This window comes from Caretta caretta, chromosome 13, assembly GCF_965140235.1.
Source record: "Caretta caretta isolate rCarCar2 chromosome 13, rCarCar1.hap1, whole genome shotgun sequence".
NCBI classification, from domain to species: Eukaryota; Metazoa; Chordata; order Testudines; family Cheloniidae; genus Caretta; species Caretta caretta.
The window spans coordinates 38,185,932-38,210,397 of NC_134218.1; the positions used below are offsets into that span (position 1 = coordinate 38,185,932).

A 24,466-nucleotide genomic window follows, 5' to 3' on the forward strand; every position below is an offset into this window, starting at 1 on the left:
TGGGGGCTGCCACTCTGAGCCCTCAGCCTCATGGATTCAGGGCAAAGTGGCTTCTCCCTGATAGTGTGTCTAATGGTGGGTGCACACAGCCGGCCACAGCCTAACTCAGCAGGGACAGGAGTTCTAAGGAGAATCTCCCTTCTGGGTCAGGAGTACAGGGCCAATGACACACACCACACTGGGGACGGAATAACCACAGCAAAGGTAATAGAGAAAGAACAAGTTATAAAATATTTAGAGACATTAGGTGTATCCAAGTTGGCAGTGCCTGATGAAATCATCCTAGGGTACTTAAGGAATTAGCTGAAACAATCTCAGAACCATCAGTGATTATCTTAGAGAAGTCATGGAGCATGGGTGATATTCCAGAGACCTGGGGAAGGGCAAACATGGTAGCCATCTTTAAAAAGGGGAAGAAGGAAGACCTTATTTATTATGAACCAGTCAGTCTAACTTCAATACCTGGAAAGATGCTGGAACAAATTATTAAGCAATCAATCTGTGAGCACCTAGAAGATAAGAAGATCATTAGAAAGAGCCAGCATGGATTTGTCAAGAGCAAATCATGCCAAAGCAACCTCATTTCCTTCTTTGGCAGGGTTACTAGCTTCGTGGATGGGAGGAAGCAATAGACGTGATGTATCTTGATTTTAGTCCGGTGTTCAACAGTCCCACATAACATTCTCATAAGCAAACTAGGGAAATGTGGTCTAGGTGAAATTATTATAAGCTGGGTGCACAACGGGTTGAAAGACCATCCTCAAAGAGTAGTTAGCAATGGTTTGCCATTAAAGCAAGAGGGTGTACCTAATGGTGTCCCACAGGGCTCAATTATGGTCTGGTACTAGTCAATATTTTCATGAATTACTTGGAGAATGGAGAGTGGAAAACAGGCTTAGAGGAGGACACCAAACTGGGAGGGGTGGCAAGCGCTTTGGAGGACAGGATTAGAATTCAAAACAACCTTGACAAGTTGGGGAACTGGCCTGAAATCAACAGGAAGAAATTAAATAGAGACAAGTGAAAAGTTTTTGTGGATACAGACTAACATGGCTACCCCTCTGATACTTGAAGTGCAAATAATTTCACTTAGGAAGGAAAAATCAAAGGCACAGCTGCAAACTGGGGACTAACTGGCTAGGAGGGTCGTACTGCTGACAAGGATCCAGGGTTAGGGTGGATCACAAATTGCAGATGAGTCCCCAACACGATGCAGCTGTGAAAAAGGCTAATATCATTCTGGGGTGTATTAACAGGAGTCTTATATGTAAACCATGGAAGGTCATTCTCCTACTCTACTCAGCATTGGGGAGATGTCAGCTGGAGAACTGCGTCCAATTCTGGGATTTTAGGAAAGATGTGGACAAATTCGAGAGAGTCCAGAGGAGAGCAACAAAAATGATCAAAGGTTTCGAAAACCTAACCTATGAGGAAAGGGTTTTTTTTAAAAACGGGCTTTTTTAGTCTTGAGAAAAGAAGACTGCGGGCACCTGATAACAGTCTTCCAATATGTGAAGGGCTGTTACAAAGAGGGCGGGGATCAATTATTCCTCATCTTAGGGAAAAGTTTCTAACTGTAAGGGGAGTTAAGCTCTGTAATCGGCTTCCAAAGGAGGTTGTGGAAGCCCCATCTCTGGAGGCTTTGGAGACCAGGTGGGACAAACACCTGTTGGAGATGGTCTACATCAGTGCTTCTCAAGCAATCTGACGTGGGGGACCGGCAATTTTTTTCCCCAGTGTGCACGCAGACTGGCAGCTGATGGCTCACAGACCGGCACCAATCCGCGGACCACTGCTTTGAGTAGCACTGGTCTACATCGTCCTACCTCAGTGCATGGGGCTGGACTTCATGACCCCTCCAGGTCCCTTCCAGCCTGACATGTCTCATTTTATAGAATCATGGGGGAGGGGGCGGCAGAAAGACCATAGGAGGTTAAAGGGAGGTTTAATGACAAACAGGAGATGGGAAATTTACAGAGATTTACATCAGCTTGAACGTTCCTGGTAAAGGGGAGATTTGCTGAGAAGTTGGGAGAATAGAAACTTCTTCCTTCCTTTTGAACAGTCCCAGTCTCTCTGCAGCAGGCAAAGAGACACAATCACATCTCATTTTGCCAGGGATGTTTTCGGCTGGAGACTTGGTGTGTGCCTGCCAGTATGAAGGAGACCTTGGGAGAATATGCACAGTGAGTGTGGTAAGCTTCACAGATCTTCATTGGCCCTATGATGTTTCAGGGAACACAGAGGCAAGGAGCTGAGGGGACACAGAGGCAAGGAGCTTGAAGTCCAGCCCCATGCACTGAGGTAGGACAGTGTAATTTCCCCTGGAGGTTAAAGAGTGTCTGGGTTGATCATTGCCAAAGGTATAGGTGAGTAACTGCTGATGGAACCATCGTTCTCGGTTCTCCTCCTTCGCTCCCACTTGAAACCTACCAATGAGAAAAGCAAATCAGTGACATTGCTAACGTACTTGGGGCATTTCATAATGTGTTTCTATTCCACGTTAGGGTTCTGGCTCAGAATGGGAAAGGGTGGGGTGCACTTAGATGGGACAGCAACAAGGGATAGCAAAGCAAGGAAGCCAGGAGGGGGCATTGTGGGTAGCTCAATAGGGGGCACACTCCCCTGGGGAAAAGTGCTGTCTGCAATGCCCCCATGCATTGCTAGGGGGTGCTGTGCTGCAGGGAGCGGCGGCTCAGTAGGGGCTGTTCTTGCATCTTAATCAGCACTGACTCCAATGCACCAGCATAACACTAGGGGGTGCTGTGATGCAGGGAGCGGGGCACGGGGGGCTCTCCCCTAATAGTCAGTGCTGACCACAGTATCACAGTGTGGTGCTAGAGGGCGCTGTGCTGCAGAAAGTGGGGTGAGGGGGCTTCCCCCTGATAGTCAGTGCTGACCACAGTGCCAGAGTGCGGTGGTAGGGGGCGCTGTGAGGCAGAGAGAGAGGTAGGGCAGTGTTGAGCCCAATGCCCCAAGATGGCACTGTGCTGCAGGGAGCAGGGCCAGGGCCCAGTAGGGGGTGTGTCACAGCATAGAAACCATAATAAACCTGGTCTGCTGCATGGAAGGGGAAACCGAGGCACACTACCTCATGGCATTGCTGGCTAAATGCCAAGTTACCTACACTCTAGAAAACATTAATATCTGCATTGAGTTAATACCAGTTGGAAAAGAAGATGGTTTAACAATACTGAACAGATACAAAGAGATGCTTTCTAGCATCCCAGAGGAGACACACTGGCTATCTTCTGAAATGACCAGACTGATCCACAAAGGGTTAAAAGATACACAGAACTTTACAAGAGCTCATGGGGGTAACATGACAATGCTTAGCAACACTTAGGAGTTGTATGGTCAAAGCCTAAAGAGGACCTTGGGTCCACTGCCACCGCATTAGTCAGTGACTAAAACTCCTGCAGTGAACTAAGAGGGATGGGGTGATGCTCTGTACCTCAAAGTAGCACCGTATTCACCACTCTCATACAATTATGATATGTTTGCTACAAAGTGTACTTTGTGAGGTATTATTTTAAAAGTCTTCATCGGTTGAACATTAATGTCCTGTTGGATTGCGTATGCTGTCATTGTATGGGAAATTACGGAGTATTGCTGTGTGTGTGACTGAGATATGTTGTGAGGTTGGGAACACCCACAACCAGCCTTTCAGGTACAACAGTGGAGTAGCCAGGCAGTATTAATGGCTCAACAACACCCATCAAGGAAAGAATCCACTTTCCATAGACTGTATACAATGGAGACTGCTTGACCAATGGGGACCACCTGATCTTAGCAAGAAAGTATAAAAGAGGGAAAGTAACATCATCTCTTGGCCTCACTTCCAAAACACGTTTGGAGGACAAAGACCTTGAACTGTGGGAGGCAGGTCCCAGGCTGGAGAAGAGTCCTAGCCTGTGTACTGAGGATCTATAACCTGCTTGTACCATCTTCAGAGTGAGACACTGCTTGATTCAAATCCTGTTTAGTCTGTAGAACTTAGACTGTGAATTTATTTTTATTTCTTAAGGAACCAACTTTGATATCTGCACTTGCTCCTTATAATCACTTCGAAACCGTTTTTCTGTAGTTAATCATCTGTTCTATATTTTACCTAAAACAGTGTGTTTTGGTTCAAGTGCCTGGGGAATCTCAGCTCAGGTTACAAAGATGGGTGCACGTCCATTTCTGTTGACGAAGTGGGGAACGAGGTAATGAGCTTACCTTGGCCAGGCTTCTGACCAGTGCAAGATGATACTGCTGGGGGAGGAGGAGCTGGGGGAATTGGCTGGAGCCTCTCTTTTAATGTTTCATGGGTGCCTGGGAGATCATTCATGTACCTCAGTTGGGCGTGTCCCTGCCTGTGGATGGCTGTGTAAGTGCTGTGCCTGTCAGAGGTTTGTGGCTTGACAGCATGTCACAGTGTGAGAGCTGTAGCTCACGAAACCTTATGCTCAAATAAATCTGTTAGTCTCTAAGGTGCCACAAGTCCTCCTTTTCTTTTTGTGAATACAGACTGACACGGCTGCTACTCTGAAACCTGTGAGAGAGCGTGACGTTCGGTACCACATGGGAACACCCTACACCCCCATGTTCATCCTTATAAAATGATTGTGTGGTATCCAGTGCAAAGTTTGTCATGTCGGGTGTCTTCAGAAGGCTCATGATGTACTGAGCTTGGTTATTATAGTAATGTTGTAGTAATTGTATTAGTAATGTTATAGGTTATAATTTCATGTATATAGTTATGATGCTGAAAATGTATCCTCATGGCTTAAAGCAAGCCCAGGCAAAAACTCTCTAAGAGCAGAGGGCCAGTTCACACCTCATCGAGGCATGTAGGGGGCAAACCCAGCCCTACCTCACAGGAACAAAGGATGCTGGCCTAGGCAGCAACAAAAGGATCTGTTTGAGTGAGTCACCCCCCTTCCTTTGGTCAGTTTGGGACTGCAATGAGGTAATGCTCACCTGACTCTGAAGGGGGGGGGCAAAGCCAAGATGGAAGAAAGAACATGCTAAAAGGGAGAGACGTTTGCCATGCTCTTCCTCTCTCTTCCACCTACATCTACAGATACGACCACCGCCATGCGACTGAAGCATGGGAGAACCCGGCTGAAGGGAAACCAGCCAGCCTGTGGTGAGAAGCATCTGAGGTTGTAAGGGCACTGAAAGTGTTAAGATCAGCTTAGAATGCATTTTGCTTTTATTTCTTTTGCCCAAAGCTGACTTGTTATGCTTTGAGTTATAATCACTTATAATCACTCCTTCGCCTGCCCCCCCCCCATGTAATTTGCCCAGGACTCTGGCCATAAACTCCAGTATATCCCCAGACCTGCTGACCTGATTCTGTTGTCCTAAATTCCTCTACCCCAGCTGCTTCCATGAGATCTAGCATCCGCTTTTGCCCTTCCACTCATTTGTGCAGCTGACTTCAAGCTGCTGTGTTCCATCCTAGAGCTGGCTGCATCTCAGCCTAGAGCGAGTGATTGCTGGGTGACGTCTCATTGCACCTGTAGGCCCAGATACCCCACCCCAGAGTTGGCTGCATTTCAGCACCAGTCGTGTGACCTCCTGTCAGTATTGCTTGAATGCCCACCATTCCTCACCCTGAGCTCTCCTCTGCGAGGCCCCCTGTGGGTGAGCTGTGTGCACGGTCATCCTGGATGCCTTGGTCCCAATCCCCATCCTGGCCTCTCTCCCCTGAAACACAATTCTTTGCACCTTATAACTACCCAATTACCCATGATCTATTGCAGCAGAGTCTCCCTCCTGTAAACTCCCCACACTCCTTTACCCCAAATTACCCACCGTCCTTTGCACTGAAGTCCTGTATTACCAAATCACCGATGAGCCCGTGAAAGGAAGTCCTGCTCTAGCCAATTACACAGAGTCCTTTGCAATAGGGTCTTGTGATCCTAAATTAATCTTGCAGGTGGAGGGGGGAGGAAGGAGAGGGACTGAGAGCTGCGGCGCCAGGTAGGGGTGAGCGCCCTGTGCTTCCGACACGGTGCCTGGGTCCCATTTCTCATCCCCATCTCTCTCCCTACGCACCTTTCTTCTTCCTCTTGTAGAAACAGATGAGAAGCAGCAGCAGAACCAGACCCACCGCGGCACCAACGCACCCAGCCGCCAGGGCGATGGGCAGAGACCAGGTAGCTACGAGAAGGGGAAAGGAGAGGTGTTAATCGCCAGCAATCGTATGGACAGGAGAACAGGGAATAGGCACCTACTACCTCCACTATACCCCAGACAGGGCAGGGAACTATGGGTGCCCTCCCCTATAAGGGAAGATTTTCTGCCTGCCAGATGCTTTTGGTACCAGCCATGGTGAAATGCTGCCACCTGTGTGTCAATCAGCGATACTGCAACAGGGGGGAATGGGTCTCCTTACTGTCCCCTTTAAAGTTTGCAACCAAGGTCTCTCCTTGAAGGTAGCAGGGGCCTGCTGGTATGATACTGAGGTGGCTTCATTTTGGGGGGGTTGTCAGGCGCATTTGGGGGCCTCACCCTTCACAGTGACGTTCACAGGCCAGTTTCTGGGGATGGGACCATCTCCCATTCATGTTCTCCTGGTACCTACATTGTATATTGAACATCAGAGGCAGCAGAGGATGGGGCAGGAGAGGGGCGGCTATACTGAATAATGGGCACTAGGGGGCAGCAGAGGGTGGGGGTGGGAAGGGGCGGCTATACTGTATAATGGGCACTAGGGGGCAGCAGAGGGTGGGGGCGGGGAAGGGGCAGCTATACTGTATAATGGGCACTAGGGGGCAGCAGAGGTTGGGGGCGCGGAAGGGGCGGCTATACTGTATAATAGGCACTAGGGGGCAGCAGAGGGTGGGGGTGGGGAAGGGGCGGCTATACTGTATAATAGGCACTAGGGGGCAGCAGAGGGTGGGGGTGGGGAAGGGGCGGCTATACTGTATAATAGGCACTAGGGGGCAGCAGAGGGTGGGGGTGGGGAAGGGGCGGCTATACTGTATAATAGGCACTAGGGGGCAGCAGAGGGTGGGGGTGGGGAAGGGGCGGCTATACTGTGTAATGGGCACTAAGGGTAGTATAAGGAATGGCAGTTGAGTCAGGCAGCCATTCATTACACAGCTGCATCATTTCAACAACCGTTGTCCTTCAAAAGACAGCTGGGTGTGTGTGTTTCCCTGTTCTCCCCACTGCAGGACTCTGCAGTATAACTTCGATGGCATTTGGAGGTTTAATGGCAGCCTCACCCTTCATGGTGACGTTCACAGCCCGACTCCTGGGGGACGGGATCCACCTCCCCCTCAAGTTCTCCTCATAGCCGCAGGTGAATTCCCCGGAGCTCGCAGGACCAGCCCGTGGGAAAGTGAGCATCATAGAATCCGTGCTGGACTCTTTGGTGCTGATCTCAGACCCCATTTCCCCGTGGATAATCTCAGCCCCGTCCTTGTAGAAGTGAAATCTCCACTCGCTGGCATCTCCAGGGGCTGTGCAGGTGAGGACTAAGGGGACCCCCTTGATCACCACCCCAGATGGGGGATCCAGGCTCAGCACCGGCAAGGGTAGGGGATCTGAGGGGAGGACAAAGTGGATGGGTCAGCAGGAGATCCAGATTGGGGAAACTGGTAAAAAGTCCACTCTACTGTATAATGGGCACTAAGGGGCAGCAGAGGGTGGGGTGGGGAAGGGGCGGCTGTACTGTATAATGGGCACTAGGGGGTAGCAGAGGGTGGGGGCGCGGAAGGGGCGGCTATACTGTGTAATGGGCACTAAGGGTAGTATAAGGAATGGGAGTTGAGTCAGGCAGCCATTCATTACACTGCTGCAGCATTTCAACAACCGTTGTCCTTCAAAAGACAGCTGGGTGTGTGTGTTTCCCTGTTCTCCCCACTGCAGGACTCTGCAGTATAACGTCAATGGCATTTGGAGGTTTAGTGGCAGCCTCACCCTTCGTGGTGACGTTCACAGCCTGACTCCTGCGGGACAGGATCCACCTCCCCCTCACGTTCTCCTCATAGCCGCAGGTGAATTCCCCGGAGCTCGCAGGACCAGCCCTTGGGAAAGTGAGCATCATGGAATCCGTGCTGGACTCTTTGATGCTGATCTCAGACCCCATGTCTCCGGGGACAATCTCAGCCCCGTCTTTATAGAAGTGAAATCTCCACTCGCTGGCATCTCCAGGGGCTGTGCAGGTGAGGACTAAGGGGACCCCCTTGATCACCACCCCAGATGGGGGATCCAGGCTCAGCACCGGCAAGGGAAGGGGATCTGAGGGGAGGACAAAGTGGATGGGTCAGCAGGAGATCCAGATTGGGGAAACTGGTAAAAAGTCCACTCTACTGTATAATGGGCAATAGGGGCAGCAGAGGGTGGGGTGGGGAAGGGGCGGCTGTACTGTATAATGGGCACTAGGGGGCAGCAGAGGGTGGGGTGGGGAAGGGGCGGCTATACTGTATAATGGGCACTAGGGGGCAGCAGAGGGTGGGGGTGGGAAGGGGCGGCTATACTGTATAATAGGCACTAGGGGGCTGCAGAGGGTGGGGGTGGGGAAGGGGCGGCTATACTGTATAATGGGCACTAAGGGGCAGCAGAGAGTGGGGGTGGGGAAGGGGTGGATGTACTGTATAATAGGCTGTAGGGGGCAGCAGAGGGTGGGGGCGCGGAAGGGGCGGCTATACTGTGTAATGGGCACTAAGGGTAGTATAAGGAATGGCAGTTGAGTCAGGCAGCCATTCATTACACTGCTACAGCATTTCAACAACCGTTGTCCTTCAAAAGACAGCTGGGTGTGTGTGTTTCCCTGTTCTCCCCACTGCAGGACTCTGCATTATAACTTCAATGGTATTTGGAGGTTTAGTGGCAGCCTCACCCTTCGTGGTGACGTTCACAGCCTGACTCCTGGGGGATGGGATCCACCTCCCCCTCACGTTCTCCTCATAGCCGCAGGTGAATTCCCCGGAGCTCGCAGGACCAGCCCGTGGGAAAGTGAGCATCATGGAATCCATGCTGGACTCTTTGATGCTGATCTCAGACCCCATGTCTCCGGGGTCAATCTCAGCCCCATCTTTATAGAAGTGAAATCTCCACTCGCTGGCATCTCCAGGGGCTGTGCAGGTGAGGACTAAGGGGACCCCCTTGATCACCACCCCAGATGGGGGATCCAGGCTCAGCACCGGCAAGGGAAGGGGATCTGAGGGGAGGACAAAGTGGATGGGTCAGCAGGAGATCCAGATTGGGGAAACTGGTAAAAAGTCCACTCTACTGTATAATGGGCACTAGGGGGCAGCAGAGGGTGGGGGCGGGGAAGGGGCGGCTATACTGTATAATGGGCACTAGGGGGCAGCAGAGGGTGGTGGTGGGGAAGGGGCGGCTATACTGTATATTAGGCACCAGGGGGAGCAGACGGTGGGGATGGGGAAGGGGCGGCTGTACTGTATAATGGGCTCTAGGGGGCAGCAGAGGATGGGTGCGGGGAAGGGGCGGCTATACTATATAATGGGCTCTAGGGGGCAGCAGAGGGTGGGGGTGGGGAAGGGGCGGCTGTACTGTATAATGGGCTCTAGGGGGCAGCAGAGGGTGGGGTGGGGAAGGGGCGGCTGTACTGTATAATGGGCTCTAGGGGGCAGCAGAGGGTGGGGTCGGGGAAGGGTCGGCTATACTGTATAATGGGCTCTAGGGGGCAGCAGAGGGTGGGGGTGGGGAAGGGGTGGCTGTACTGTATAATGGGCTCTAGGGGGCAGCAGAGGGTGGGGGTGGGGAAGGGGCGGCTGTACTGTATAATGGGCTCTAGGGGGCAGCAGAGGGTGGGGTGGGGAAGAGGCGGCTATACTGTATAATAGGCTGTAGGGGGCAGCAGAGGGTGGGGGTGGGGAAGGGGTGGATGTACTGTATAAGGGGCACTAGGGGGCAGCAGAGGGTGGGGGTGGGGAAGGGGTGGCTGTACTGTATAATGGGCTCTAGGGGGCAGCAGAGGGTGGGGGTGGGGAAGGGGCGGCTGTACTGTATAATGGGCTCTAGGGGGCAGCAGAGGGTGGGGTGGGGAAGAGGCGGCTATACTGTATAATAGGCTGTAGGGGGCAGCAGAGGGTGGGGGTGGGGAAGGGGTGGATGTACTGTATAATGGGCACTAGGGGGCAGCAGAGGGTGGGGGTGAGGAAGGGGTGGATGTACTGTATAATAGGCTGTAGGGGGCAGCAGAGGGTGGGGGTGAGGAAGGGGTGGATGTACTGTATAATAGGCTGTAGGAGGCAGCAGAGGGTGGGGGTGAGGAAGGGGTGGATGTACTGTATAATAGGCTCTAGGGGGCAGCAGAGGGTGGGGTGGGGAAGGGGCGGCTGTACTGTATAATAGGCTGTAGGGGGCAGCAGAGGGTGGGGGCGCGGAAGGGGCGGCTATACTGTGTAATGGGCACTAAGGGTAGTATAAGGAATGGCAGTTGAGTCAGGCAGCCATTCATTACACTGCTGCAGCATTTCAACAACCGTTGTCCTTCAAAAGACAGCTGGGTGTGTGTGTTTCCCTGTTCTCCCCACTGCAGGACTCTGCAGTATAACGTCAATGGCATTTGGAGATTTAGTGGCAGCCTCACCCTTCGTGGTGACGTTCACAGCCTGACTCCTGGGGGACGGGATCCACCTCCCCCTCACGTTCTCCTCATAGCCGCAGGTGAATTCCCCGGAGCTCGCAGGACCAGCCCGTGGGAAAGTGAGCATCATGGAATCCGTGCTGGACTCTTTCGTGCTGATCTCAGACCCCATGTCTCCGGGGACAATCTCAGCCCCATCTTTATAGAAGTGAAATCTCCACTCGCTGGCATCTCCAGGGGCTGTGCAGGTGAGGACTAAGGGGACCCCCTTGATCACCACCCCAGATGGGGGATCCAGGCTCAGCACCGGCAAGGGAAGGGGATCTGAGGGGAGGACAAAGTGGATGGGTCAGCAGGAGATCCAGATTGGGGAAACTGGTAAAAAGTCCACTCTACTGTGTAATGGGCACCAGCGGGCAGCAGAGGGTGGGGGCGGGGAAGAGGCGGCTGTACTGTGTAATGGGCACCAGGGAGCAGTGGGGGGGGGGGGAAGGGGCGGCTGTACTGTATAATGGGCACCAGGGGGCAGCAGAGGGTGGGGGTGGGAAGGGGCGGCTGTACTGTGTAATGGGCACCAGGGGGCAGCAGAGGGTGGGGGTGGGGTAGGGGCGGCTATACTGTATAATAGGAACTGGGGCAGCAGAAAGTGTGGGCAGGGAAGCGGCGGCTCTACTTTATAAAAGACTATCAAGAGAGTAGCAAGAAGGGTTTCTTCAGGGATGTTAGCCACAAGAAGAAAGTCAAGGAAAGTGTGGGCCCCTTACTGAATGAGGGAGGCAACCTAGTGACAGAGGATGTGGAAAAACTATTGCACTCAATCCTTTTTTGCCTCTGTCTTCACAAACAAGGTCAGCTCCCAGACCGCTGCACTGGGCAGCACAGCATAGGGAGGAGGTGGCCAGCCCCCTGTGGAGAAAGAGGTGGTTCGGGACTATTTAGAAAAGCTGGACGAGCACTAGTCCATGGGGTCGGACGAGTTGCATCCGAGAGTGCTAAAGGAGTTGGCGGATGTGATTGCAGAGCCATTGGCCATTATCTTTGAAACCTCATGGTGATCGGGGGAGGTCCCGGACGACTGGAAAAAGGCTAATGTAGTGCCCATCTTTAAAAAAGGGAAGAAGGAGGATCCTGGGAACTACAGGCCGGTCAGCCTCACCTCAGTCCCTGGAAAAATCATGGAGCAGGTCCTCAAGGAATCCATTCTGAAGCACTTAGAGGAGAGGAAAGTGATCAGGAACAGTCAGCATGGATTCACCAAGGGTAAGTCATGCCTGACTAATCTAATTGCCTTCTATGACGAGATAACTGGCTCTGTGGATGAAGGGAAAGCAGTGGACATGTTGTTCCTTGACTTTAGCAAAGCTTTTGACATGGTCTCCCACAGTATTCTTGCCAGCAAGTTAAAGAGGTATGGGCTGGATGAATGGACAATAAGGTGGATAGAAAGTTGGCTAGCTTGTCGGGCTCAAGGGGTAGTGATCAATGGCTCCATGTCTATTTGGTGCAGGTATCAAGTGGAGTGCCCCAAGGGTCGGTCCTGGGGCCGGTTTTGTTCAATATCTTCATTAATGATCTGGAGGATGGTGTGGATTGCATTGCACCCTCAGCAGTTTGCAGATGACACTAAACTGGGGGGAGAGGTAGATACGCTGGAGGGTAGGGATAGGATACAGAGGGCCCTAGACAAATTAGAGAATTGGGCCAAAAGAAATCTGATGAGGTTCAACAAGGACAAGTGCAGAGTCCTGTACTTAGGACGGAAGAATCCCATGCACCGCTACAGACTAGGGACCAAGTGGCTAGGCAGCAGTTCTACAGAAAAGGACCTAGGGTTACAGTGGACAAGAAGCTGGATATGAGTCAATAGTGTGCCCTTGTTGCCAAGAAGGCTAACGGTATTTTGGGCTGTATAAGTAGGAGCATTGCCAGCAGATCGAAGGATATAATCGTTCCCCTCTATTCAACATTGGTGAGGCCACATCTGGAGTTCTGTGTCCAGTTTTGGGCCCCACACGACAAGAGGGATGTGGAAAAATTGGAAAGCGTCCAGCAGAGGGCAACAAAAATGATGAGGGGATGGAGCACATGACTTATGAGGAGAGGCTGAGGGAACTGGGATTGTTTAATCTGCAGAAGAGAAGAATGAGGGGGGATTTGATAGCTGCTTTCAACTACCTGAAAGGGGGTTCCAAAGAGGATGGATCTAGACTGTCCTCAGTGGTGGCAGATGACAGAACAAGGAGTAATGGTCTCAAGTTGCAGTGGGGGAGGTCTAGGTTGGATATTAGGAAAAACTTTTTCACTAGGAGAGTGGTGAAGCCCTGGAATGGGTTCCCTAGGGAGGTGGTGGAATCCCCTTCCTTAGAAGTTTTTAAGGTCAGGCTTGACAGAGCCCTGGCTGGGATGATTTAGTTGGGGACTAGTCCTGCTTTGAGCAGGGGGTTGGACTTGATGACCTCCTGAGGTCCCTTCCAACCCTGATATTCTATGATTCTATGATTCTATGGGACAGGATAAGGAATGCAAGTTGCATTGAGGGGGCATTTATTTCACCTCTGCGTCACCCCAACAATCGTTCTCCTTCAAAAGGCAGCTGAGTGTGTGCACAGGTGCCCATGTGTGTCCCTTTGCCCCCTATTTGAGGAAGCACTGAATATATCTTGCATTGGATTTGAGTCTCTAGGGCATCCTCACCCTTCACGGTGATGTTCACAGGCCAGCTCCTTGGGGATGGGACCCACCTTCCGCTCACACTCTCCTCATACCCGCAAGTGAATTCCCCGGCGCTGTTGAGACCAGCCCGTGGGATGCTCAGCACAGAGACATTCCTAGAGCTGGTGCCGGGCTCCTTGATGCTGATCTCAGACCCCACATCCCCAGGGACAATCTTTGCTCCATCTTTGTAGAAGTGAAACCTCCATTCGCTGGCAGCCCCAGGGGCTGTGCAGGTGATGAGCAGAGGGAAACCTTCGTTCACCTCTCCTGATGGGGGATCCATGCTCAGCACTGGTCGTGGAGGGGGATCTGTGGGGAGCAGCAACACGGAGAGGTTAGCATGGGAACCACAGTGCTGAGTGTGGAAAAGCAGTGGCTATACCAGGGGTGGCCAACCTGAGCCCAAGAAGGAGCCAGAATTTTCTAATGTACATTGCCAAAGAGCCACAGTAATACGTCAGCAACCCCCCATCAGCTCCCCGTTCCCCCCACTCCCAGCTCCTCCCACCCACCAGCAGCCCCACCGATCAGCGCCTCCCCTCCCTCGCCGCACCTCGCCATCAGCTGTTTCCTGGTGTGCAGGAGGCTCTGGAGGAGAGGGGAGAGGAGCGAAGGCAGGGCAGGCTCAGGGGAGGGGGCAGGAAGGGGTGGAGTGGGGGAAGGGGCTGTGGCAGAGCCAGGGGTTGAGCAGTGAGCACCCCCCCGACACATTGGGAAGTTGGCTCCTGTAGCTCCAGCCCCGGAGTCGGTGCCTAGACAAGGAGCCGCCTGTTAACTTCTGAAGAGCTACATGTGGCTCCGGAGCCCCAGCTTAGCCACCCCTGGGCTGTACTGTACAATGGGCACTAGGGGGCAGCAGAGGGTGGGGGTGGGAAGGGGCGGCTGTACTGTACAATGGGCACTAGGGGGCAGCAGAGGGTGGGGGTGGGAAGGGGCGGCTGTACTGTATAATGGTCACTAGGGGCAGCAGAGGTGGGGGTGGGAAGGGGCGGCTGTACTGTATAAGGGGCACTAGGGGGCAGCAGAGGGTGGGGACGGGGAAGGGGGGGCTGTACTGTATAACGGGTACTAGGGGCAGCAGAGGGTGGGGGCGGGGAAGGGGAGGCTGTACTGTATAATGGGCTCTAGGGGGCAGCAGAGGGTGGGGGTGGGGAAGAGGCGGCTGTACTGTATAATGGGCACTAGGGGGCAGCAGAGGGTGGGGGTGGGGAAGGGGCGGCTGTACTGTATAATGGGCACTAGGGGCAGCAGAGGGTGGGTGTGGGGAAGGGGCGGCTATACTGTATCATGGGCACTAGGGGCAGCAGAGGGTGGGGGTGGGGAAGGGGCGGCTGTACTGTATAATGGGCACTAGGGGCAGCAGAGGGTGGGTGTGGGGAAGGGGCGGCTATACTGTATCATGGGCACTAGGGGGCAGCAGAGGGTGGGGGTGGGGAAGGGGCGGCTGTACTGTATAATGGGCACTAGGGGCAGCAGAGGGTGGGTGTGGGGAAGGGGCGGCTGTACTGTATCATGGGCACTAGGGGGCAGCAGAGGGTGGGGGTGGGGGAGGGGCGGCTATACTGTATAATAGGCACTAGGGGGCAGCAGAGGGTGGGGAAGGGGCGGCCATGCTGGGTGGCACTGTTTGAGAGCCAAATATTTTGTTGCCTTACTGAGTTATTGGTTGCGGTGTGTGTGTGCGCTGTAGGAAGTGTTGTTTGTATGTAGGGGTTGATTTAATTCTCTAGGGCAGCCTCACCTTTCAAGGTAACAGTCACAGCCTGGCTCCTGGTGGACAGGATCCACCTCTCACTCTGTTTCTCCTCGTACTGACAGGTGTATTCCCCGGTGCTGTTGGTGTCAACTCGCGGGATGCTGAGCACAGAGACTGTCATTGAGCTAGTCCTGGTCTCCGCAGTGCTGATCTCAGACCCAGCGTCCCCAGGGATGATCTTGGCTCCATCCTGGTAGAAGTGAAACCTCAGCTCTCTGGCGTCCCCAGGGGCTGTACAGGTGATGAGTAGGGGGTGCCCTTCGCTCACCACTCCAGACGTGGGATCCACACTCAGTGTCGGCTCTGCAGGGGGGTCTGAACGGGGCAGCAAAGGGTCGGGGTCAGCCAGGGCAGGAGATGGAGGAATGTGAAAATGTGGTTCGGAGAATGGAACAGATGCATCTTCCCTCCCTCCAGGACTTTGAACAAGTTGTTGGAGCTGGAATTGGGAATTCCTTCCTCAGAAAACTGCCTTGGGGGGTTGCTAGCCATTGGGTTACTGTGTTGGGCAGCCATGCTCCTGGAACCCTCTGGGTCTTGGTTTTTATTGGACAACTAAGACTGGTGGCCATGTTGGTAGCTATGTTTGGGCAATCAGGCTCTTTTCAGTTGGGTAGGAATGTTGGATTGCCATGTTGTTGGCAGCTGAACAGCCATGATGGGTGGCCATTTTAGAAGTTGGGCAGTAAGTTGGGTGGCCATGTTGTTGCCAGTTGGGCAGCCATGTTTATTTTGTCGAGTGTGAGCAGCCATTTTGGATGGGCATGTTAGTATTTGGGCTGCCATGTTGGGCTGCAAAGTTGTTGCTAGTTGACCGGCCATATTTACTAGCCATTTTGCTAAGTGTGTGACCCCATATTGGATGGGCATGCTTGCCTGCTATTGGGCAGCCATACAGTTGCCAGTCGGACAGCCATGTTAGGTGTCCATGATTCGGAAATGAATGGCTGGGAAATAACCCATGAAAGATAAACCATGGCATATATTACCTGCTCCTGACAGACAATGGGGCAGACAGACCCTCCTCCATAATGGCATGACTTTGACAGTCATTGACATTCAAAAGATAAGTGTGTGTGTGCGTGCGTGTGTAAAAGCAAGAACAAAGGGAGAAGCGTGTCTCTTGATATTTAAATAGCTACATTGTGGTGTACAGAGATAGATAGAGGGGGGTATGGAGAGAAGGAGAGAGAGAGAGAGTATGGGGATAGATAGATAAATAGATAGATACAGTAACTTCTTGCTTAAAGTTCATAGAATCATAGAATATCAGGGTTGGAAGAGACCTCAGGAGGTCATCTAGTCCAACCCCCTGCTCAAAGCAGGACCAATCCCCAATTTTTGCCCCAGATCCCAAACGGCTCCCTCAAGGATTGAATTCACAACCCTGGGTTTAGCAAGCCAATGCTCAAACCACTGAGCTATCCCTCCCTCGGCATAAGTTGTAGTTATGTTCCAGAAAAATGCTTCTTTAAGCAAAGCGATGTTAAGCGAATCCAATTTCCCGATAAGAATTAATGTAAATAGGTGGGGTTAGGTTCCAGGGAACTGTTTTTTGCCAGACAAAAGACTATATATATACACACACACACACAGTGTAAGTTTTAAACAAACAATTGAATACTGTACACAACAAAGATGATTGTGAAGGTTGGTTGAGGTGATGAAGCCAGAGGGTGGGATATTTCCCAGGGAATCCTTTACTGCTAAATGATGAACTAGCACTTGGCTGAGCCCTCAAGGGTTAGCACATTGTTTTTAATGTAATCTCACACTCTACAAGGCAGAAGGGATGGAGGGAGGAAACACAACAGACGCAGGGCAGTGACTGCAAACATTCCCTGCCGAAACCGAACGTTATGATGAACCCAGGCTATCCCACTGGAGAGCACCACTCACTCCACTTTCCAAAGTGCCAGGTGGTGCATGTGTGTGTGAGAGAGAGAGACAGACACACACACACTGGGTGTGTGTGAGAAAGAGAGAGAGACACCGTGTGTGTGTGTGAGAGAGAGAGACGCGCATTGCCCCTTTAAGTACACTGACTCCATTCTAAGTACATTGCCTTTTTAAGTAGATCAGTAAGTTGAGACAGCAGCCACTGCCAGCAAGCTCCCTCCGTCCTGAGCCCTGTCGTGTGTGCCCCCCCCTCCCCCCGCGTGGCGATGGGGGCCAGGAGCAGGGGCAGGAGCGGGAGCAGGAGGAGGGGACACCCTGACATCAGCAACGCTCTCCCCGCCCCCAGAAAGCAAGGCAGAGGGCAGGAGCAGAACAAGGCAGTGGCGGGGAGGGACACCTGAACTGCCGGCAATTGGTAGCGTCCTGGGTGGCTGCCACCCAGGAAACTTAGGGGAGCCGATGGGGGGGCTGCCGGCCCACTCTGGCTCCGAGCCCCCACCAGCTCCACCGGCTGCTCTCCCTGCAAGCAGTGGACAAAGCAGGCGGCTGCCAAACAGCGTTATAAGGGAGCATTGCGCAGCTTTAAACCAGCCTGTTCTCTATGAGATCAGCCACGTCACATCGTTAACCGGGGACGGTCAGGGAGGAGTTCCTGTAGATCAGGGGTCTCAAAGTCCCGGCCCACGGTCCGTCTGCAACCCAAGATCCTCCCCATTGTGGACCGCGGGGCTCCAGCAATTTGGAGGCGGGTCTCTCCCGTGGTCCCGCCTGCTACCCTCCCCCTGGGCGTCCCCCTGGCGATTTAAAATGGCCCGGGGCCCCGCCCACCATCAGCAGCAGCGGCTCCACATGGCTGCCTGACCCTCCCTGTGGCCCCGGGGTGGGGCCTCTGCATGCTGCCCCTGCACCCAATGGGAAGCTGCAGGGACGGTGCCTGAGGGCAGCAGCGCATGGAGGCCCCCTGGCCCATCCCGCCTTGGAGCCCCAGGTAAGCGCCGCACCCCCCAACCCCCTCCCAGAGCCTGCACCCCTCCCCCCTGCTCCTGCACCCCCACCCCCTGCCCCATCCCAGAGCCTGCACCCCAGACCCCCTCCCCCACCCAAACTCCCTTCCAGACCCCAACCTCTCACCCCTTCTGCACCCAAACTCCCTCCCAGAGCCTGTGCCCTGCACCCCAATCCCCCGCCCCAGCCCAGAGCCTCTAACCAAACTATGTCCCAGAGCCGGCATGCCAGTCCCCCTCCCCCACCCAAACTCCCTTCCAGACCCCAACCTCTCACCCCTTCTGCATCCAAACTCCCTCCTAGAGCCTGCACCCTGCACCCCAATCCCCTGCCCCAGCCCAGAGCCTGCACCCCAGAACCCCTCCCCCACCCAAACTCCCTTCCAGAGCCCAACCTCTCACCCCTTCTGCACCCAACCCCCTCCCCCCACCCAGAGCCTTAGGCAGGTGGGAGGCAGAGTTTGGGGGGGCGGAGTTTTGGGCGGCATGAGTGACATTATTGTCCCACTGGGAGGATTTGAGGACTGGCACCAGTGCTAAGGTAAATTGAGTTGGAAACCCCTGCTGTAGCTCGTGTGACAAAGTCAGGCTGGACAGCTGCAGGAGGGGCTGGGAAAACAGGTGTGTCAGCCCTAGAATGGGAAAGGCCCTTTTTCCTACAAGCTGGGAAGGGATTACTTCAGGTCAATCAGGGACACCTGAGTCCAGTTAAGGGCTGCCTGAAACCTGTTAAAACCTCTCTCCGGGGAGGGGGAGAAGTTTGCTTCGGTGCATTATAGACTTGTTTCCCTTTGTTTGGCAGAGGAGCACTCCTCAGGCCTGCCCCGAGGCCGACCGGGAAAGCTCTGAGAAACAAACCCCGAAGAGGGAAGACAGACACGCTCCAGAGTGGGGCTGACTTACCCGAGGCCATGTCCCTGCCAGAGGAGGGAGCACTAAGTCCAGCAAGGCAAAAGGGGTGCCTTGCCACAATAGATTGTTAGATAGATAGACAGACAGACAGACGGACCTCACCTTTGACTCTGATGGTGATCCGGTTGCTCTCCCCGGAGTGGACGAAATGACCAGGCTTGCCCGTGTAATAGTTACAACTGTACGAACCCGCAATCCGTGGCTCGGTGATGTTGAGGTTGTAGGTGTGTTTCCACCCGGAGGACACCTTGGCTGAAACAGCCCATCCCATATTGCTGTAGTATTGGAATACCGACACCCGATCCTTTGCAGGGGGAGCAGAGCATGTGAGGCCCACGATGTCTCCAAGTAGGTATTCAACCTTCTGGGGATGCACGGAGAAGGCTGGGGCTGGGTGGTTAGCTGGGGAACCAAGGTTCCATTAGCACCGGCTCATAACCCACCATGGGGTCATGGGATTCAAGCAGAATCTCGGCATTTGTTAAAAAGAGATGAAAGAGTGGTGAAGGAGGAAATCTCAAGATGGTGACTTGACTGTGACCTTCCTGAGTCTGCCCAGGGCCTGAGCCCCTCGCTGTGAGAAGGGGCAGCTGCCCTGTGTGTGACAGGGCTGAGGTGAACACGGCACAATCTCTCCCCACTTGGGAAGGTGGAGGGAGGCCATCCCGCATCAGCTCCCCTCAGGGCTGCCCCGTGGCGTGATGCAAGGTACAAGAGAAAGAGGAGCTGGGAACTCCAAATAGATGTGGGGTCAGGCCACTTCCTCTCTGAGCGGAAGCGTTCACAATGTGCAGGTTCCCTCCACCAGGGGAAGTGTGCTGGCTCAGCTGGTCCCGGAGCTGAGCTCATCATCATTAGCCCTGAGTTCCTCTCCACCCAGGTCCCCACAACCCCCCACCCCCGCCAGTTTATGGCTCCCTCCCCTGCAGAAGGCAGGGGGGCACCCATCTTTCATTGCCTGGTGGGGGCCTCTCTGCTGGGACCTGGACGGAGACCCACCCAACTCATCTCACCTGCTCTGGGACAGGAACGGTGTTAGTCGAAATGAACTGGGGCCGGCCAGGCATAAGGAGCAAAGAGGGAGTTGGAGACCTCTGGACTCAGCTACCCCCTACCTGCACTTCCACATCTCACAGCTTCAAAGGGGGGAAATACCCCACCCCGGCTCCCAAGACATTCCTACCCCCAGCAGTGGCATCTCAGCAAGGACCGGCATCAGCATTACCTGCAGGGGACACCAGCCGGGGAAGGAGCTGGAGAGAGGCTGAAAGAGAGAGAAGAGTTGATGAGACCTCCAAGTACACAAGAGATGAGATGCTGGGGAGAATGGGGGAGGTGGGTACCAGGAGAAGACAGACAGACAGACAGGGAAGTCACTCACCCAGCACAGGCAGAAGGAGAGTTAGCGCCATGCTGAACGGGTCCCTCTGGGGCTGGGAGCTGTGTTCTCAGCTCAGCCACCAGCTGTGTTTCCCTCCAGAAGGGTGACTGACCCTTCTGCTTTGTCCGTCCCACGAGATGGACAATCCCATGACAGGATGCGTTGCTCATCCCTCGGCCCTCCCTCCCTCCATCCCATGATCTCTGAGAAGTCACAGGCTCCAACCCAACACAGGAAATCCTGGCGCAACCACAATCTCGGCCTCTTCCCCTCCACAGCCCATCTATTCGCCTCCAGATGCCACCGGCCCTTGTTCTGTGGACCATCCACACACCTTTTCCTGCTGCCCCCTCCCAGGTCCAAGCTCCTGAGCTTGTATTTCCCACTCTGCAATCCAGCAAGTGTCCCTGCGCTAGGCTCCCAGCTCCTCGGCCGTCACCTCTCTTGGGTGGAGATGTACATCTCTCATCCTCCCGTGTGGGGATTTTCCTGGCTGCACGGTCTCCTGCCTTCACTGGGACTTCTCCGGCGAGTACCTCTGTCTATAGCTGGGTTTGCGCTGCCTTCCTCTCAGAGTCTATAAACAACACAATTGCTAGCGGTTTCCAGTGATCACACAGCACTTTCTAACCAAGCCCACTGCGTCCTGAGGGGGAAGCACTACTGGGGAAACATTTCAAAGCAACAAAAGACCCTCCACGCATGCTAATAGGCTCACCGGAGATCAACCCACCCATCCCCACCCTGGCTCTGGCCGGTGTCAGTCTTTCCAGCCCTCAGACCCTTGGCCTGGCCTCTCTGCTTGGACCTGGATTGGGGCCCTCTGTGGACCGGAGCTCCTCTCCTTTAGCTGGGGCAGAACCAACTAAGCCCCAAGCCTGTTGTCAACCAAGCTATTTATCCACTGTCCTTTCTTCATAGGCTCATCTTGGGAGAATCCAGTTTGAACCAATATTTGGGAGCATCTTCTGTGGTGGATGGGGAGGGGGTATGTCTCTGAAGTTGTTACAACCTGTTCTTAGTTCCTGGGTGAGCTGTGGTTACCCCTCCCACCATGGGACTACACACAGTAATATCTCCCAGAGATAGAGCAGGAAAGTGTCCCATTTCCATCTCCGCGGTGCCCGGACCCCTTACCAGTAACGATCCAATCCAGATTGGAAGACATCAGGAGGTGGAGAATTGACCTCTTCCCTTAGGAGTGCGTTCTAATGGCTGATCACCCTAAGCGGTGCCTTATTTCCAATTTGTATTTATCTGGTTTCAGCTATTTAGAAAAGCTGGACGAGCACAAGTCCATGGGGCCGGATGCACTGCATCCGAGGGTGCTAAAGGAGTTGGCGGATGTGATTGCAGAGCCATTGGCCATTATCTTTGAAAACTCATGGCAATTGGGAAAGGTCCCGGATGACTGGAAAAAGGCTAACGTAGTGCCCATCTTTAAAAAAGGGAGGAAGGAGGATCCAGGGAACTACAGGTCAGTCAGCCTCACCTCACTCCCTGGAAAAATTACGGAGCAGGTCCTCAAGGAATCAATTCTGAAGCACTTAGAGGAGAGGAAAGTGATCACGAACAGCCAGCATGGATTCACCAAGGGCAAGTCATGCCTGACTAACTTAATTACCTTCTGTGATGAGATAACTGGTTCTGTGGATGAAGGGAAAGCAGTGGATGTGTTGTTCCTTGACTTTAGCAAAGCTTTTGATATGGTCTCCCACAGTATTCTTGCCAGCAAGTTAAAGAAGTATGGGCTGGATGAATGGACTGTAAGGTGGATAGAAAGCTGGCCAAATCATCGGGTTCAATGGGTAGTGATCAATGGCTCCATGTCTAGTTGGCAGTTGGTATCAAGCGGAGTTCCCCAACAGTCGGTCCTGGGGCCGGTTTTGTTCAATATCTTCATTAATGATCTGGAGGATGGCGTGGATTACACCCTCAGCAAGTTTGCAGATGACACTAAACTGGGAGGAGTGGTAGATACGCTGGAGCGTAGGGATAGGATACAGAGGGTCCTAGACAAATTAGAGGATTGGGCCAAAAAAAATCTGATGAGGTTCAACAAGGACAAGTGCAGAGTCCTGTACTTAGGACGGAAGAATCCCATGCACCGCTACAGACTAGGGACCAAGTGGCTAGGCAGCAGTTCTACAGAAAAGGACCTAGGGTTACAGTGGACAAGAAGCTGGATATGAGTCAATAGTGTGCCCTTGTTGCCAAGAAGGCTAACGGTATTTTGGGCTGTATAAGTAGGAGCATTGCCAGCAGATCGAAGGATATAATCGTTCCCCTCTATTCAACATTGGTGAGGCCACATCTGGAGTTCTGTGTCCAGTTTTGGGCCCCACACGACAAGAGGGATGTGGAAAAATTGGAAAGCGTCCAGCAGAGGGCAACAAAAATGATTAGCGCACATGACTTATAAGGAGAGGCTGAGGGAACTGGGATTATTTAGTCTGCAGAAGAGAAGAATGAGGGGGGATTTGATAGCTGCTTTCAACTACCTGAAGGAGGGTTCCAAAGAGGATGGATCTAGACTGTTCTCAGTAGTAGCAGATGATAGAACAAGGAGTAATAATCGCAAGTTGCAGTGTGGGAGGTTTAGGTTGGATATTAGGAAAAAACATTTCACTAAGAGGGTGGTGAAGCACTGGAATGGGTTACCTAGGGAGGTGGTGGAATCTCCTTCCTTTGAGGTTTTTAAAGGTTTTAAGGTTTGACAAAGCCCTGGCTGGGATGATTTAGTTGGGGATTGGTCCTGCTTTGAGCAAGGGGTTGGACCAAATGACTTCCTGAGATCCCTTCCAACCCTGATATTCTATGATTCCAGCTGCTGTTTCTTTCCTCTGTAGATTAAAGAGCCCTTTAGTAGCCAGTATTTTCTCCCAGTGAAGGTCCTCATGTGCCCTTATCCATCATCTTTCTCTCTTATTGATAAGATAAAGAGATTGAGCCCCCTGCTCTAACCACCAGACCTCACTCCCTTCCCAGAGTTGTCTATAGAAGCCAAGAGTCCTCACACTCAGCCCATTTGCTCTAACCCACTAGACCCCACTCCCCGCCCACAGCCAGGATTAGAACCCAGGAGTCCTGGCTCCCAGACCCCCTGCTCTAAACCAGTAGATCCCACTGTTACATCCAGACCAGTGAGGGATTGAGTCTCCCCTGCCTTGCAACCTCAGGTGCCATACAATGCCTTCCTGAAGTACTCCCACCTGCCTTGCTCACAAACAGCCTTACAGCATGCAAGCCACACTCCGTCTCATCAGCCTGGGTTATACTGGCAGGGTGACCCCAGCACATCCCCAGTCCCAGATCTTCCCCCAGAAATGCATATCTTGTCCTGCCCAGTCCTCTCTTGGACAGTAAAAATATATTAAGTTTGTTCTATTTCATACCATCTTATTACCTTAAATAGTTACCCAGACACTTCAACTTCCACACACTGGATTAGATAAAACAGTAAAACAAGATTATTAATTACAATGAGACAAATTTCAAGAGACTGTGAGCAATGAAGCATCAAAGTGAGAAATTCTTCCAGGAAAAATGAAGATAAAATGCTTCCAAGTATCTGCTTAAGAAACTATCGGAGTTGCAAAACAAACTTCCTCACCCTGTGCTCCAGCAGATGACATCAGGACCCCCTTCCCCAGAGTCCAACAGCTGTTTCCTTTGTCTTCTCAGGTCCGGAGAATGAGGTGGACGGGGGGGCGGGTGTCTTGGGGCGTTTGTCCTTCCTTTTGATAGTTTCAGTCCCTCTCTTGAACAATGTTTCCAGCTGAGACCCAGGAGCCAAAGAGTCTCTGTGAAAGGATGTTCCCTGCTGGTTTTTCCACTGGTTTGAACTTCCTTTGTTTTCCCTCCCTGCTTGATGATTCTGTTTACTGCTTAAATGCAAATTAAGGCAAGCACACGTTCCTTCCTTTGGTTGGGACAGACCTGCCTGGGCAGGGCTGGGGTTTGGAGCATGTGTTAATCTTGTGATGTCACATACAATGGCGCCACACATAGTTTACCAGGACAATAATGACCAGCAAATTATGAGTTTTCAAATGATGCCTTACAAGGCATGCTTTGTACAAAGAGTATTACAATAGTGTGTAGGGTGTGAATACAGGGGTATATTCTGTCATACGCACTCCCTTCCCAGAGCCAGGATAAAATCCAGGAATCCTGGATCCTAGCCACTTGCTGTAACCCACTGGACCCCACTCCCCTTCCCGAGCTAGGATAGAACCCAG

At 52.9% G+C, this 24,466-nt stretch overlaps 1 protein-coding gene across 2 annotated transcripts; it reads right to left on the reverse strand.

Annotated features, from left to right (window-relative positions):
• Positions 1-205: 205 nt before the first annotated feature.
• On the reverse strand, positions 206-20,397 carry LOC125622451 (Fc receptor-like protein 5). Of its 2 annotated transcripts, XM_075118930.1 has the most exons (11): positions 20,226-20,397; positions 20,070-20,108; positions 18,947-19,246; positions 15,015-15,344; positions 13,253-13,582; positions 10,562-10,882; positions 8,843-9,163; positions 7,921-8,241; positions 7,224-7,544; positions 6,049-6,153; positions 206-2,429 (listed from the first exon to the last, which is right to left on the reverse strand). In XM_075118930.1, the coding sequence occupies exons 1-11, from the start codon at positions 20,254-20,256 to the stop codon at positions 2,332-2,334; spliced, it is 2,517 nt and encodes an 838-aa protein (XP_074975031.1). In that variant the 5' UTR covers positions 20,257-20,397; the 3' UTR covers positions 206-2,331. The 2 variants fall into 2 exon arrangements, with proteins under 2 accessions (XP_074975031.1, XP_074975032.1); XM_075118931.1 differs by lacking the exon at positions 7,224-7,544.
• Positions 20,398-24,466: the final 4,069 nt, after the last annotated feature.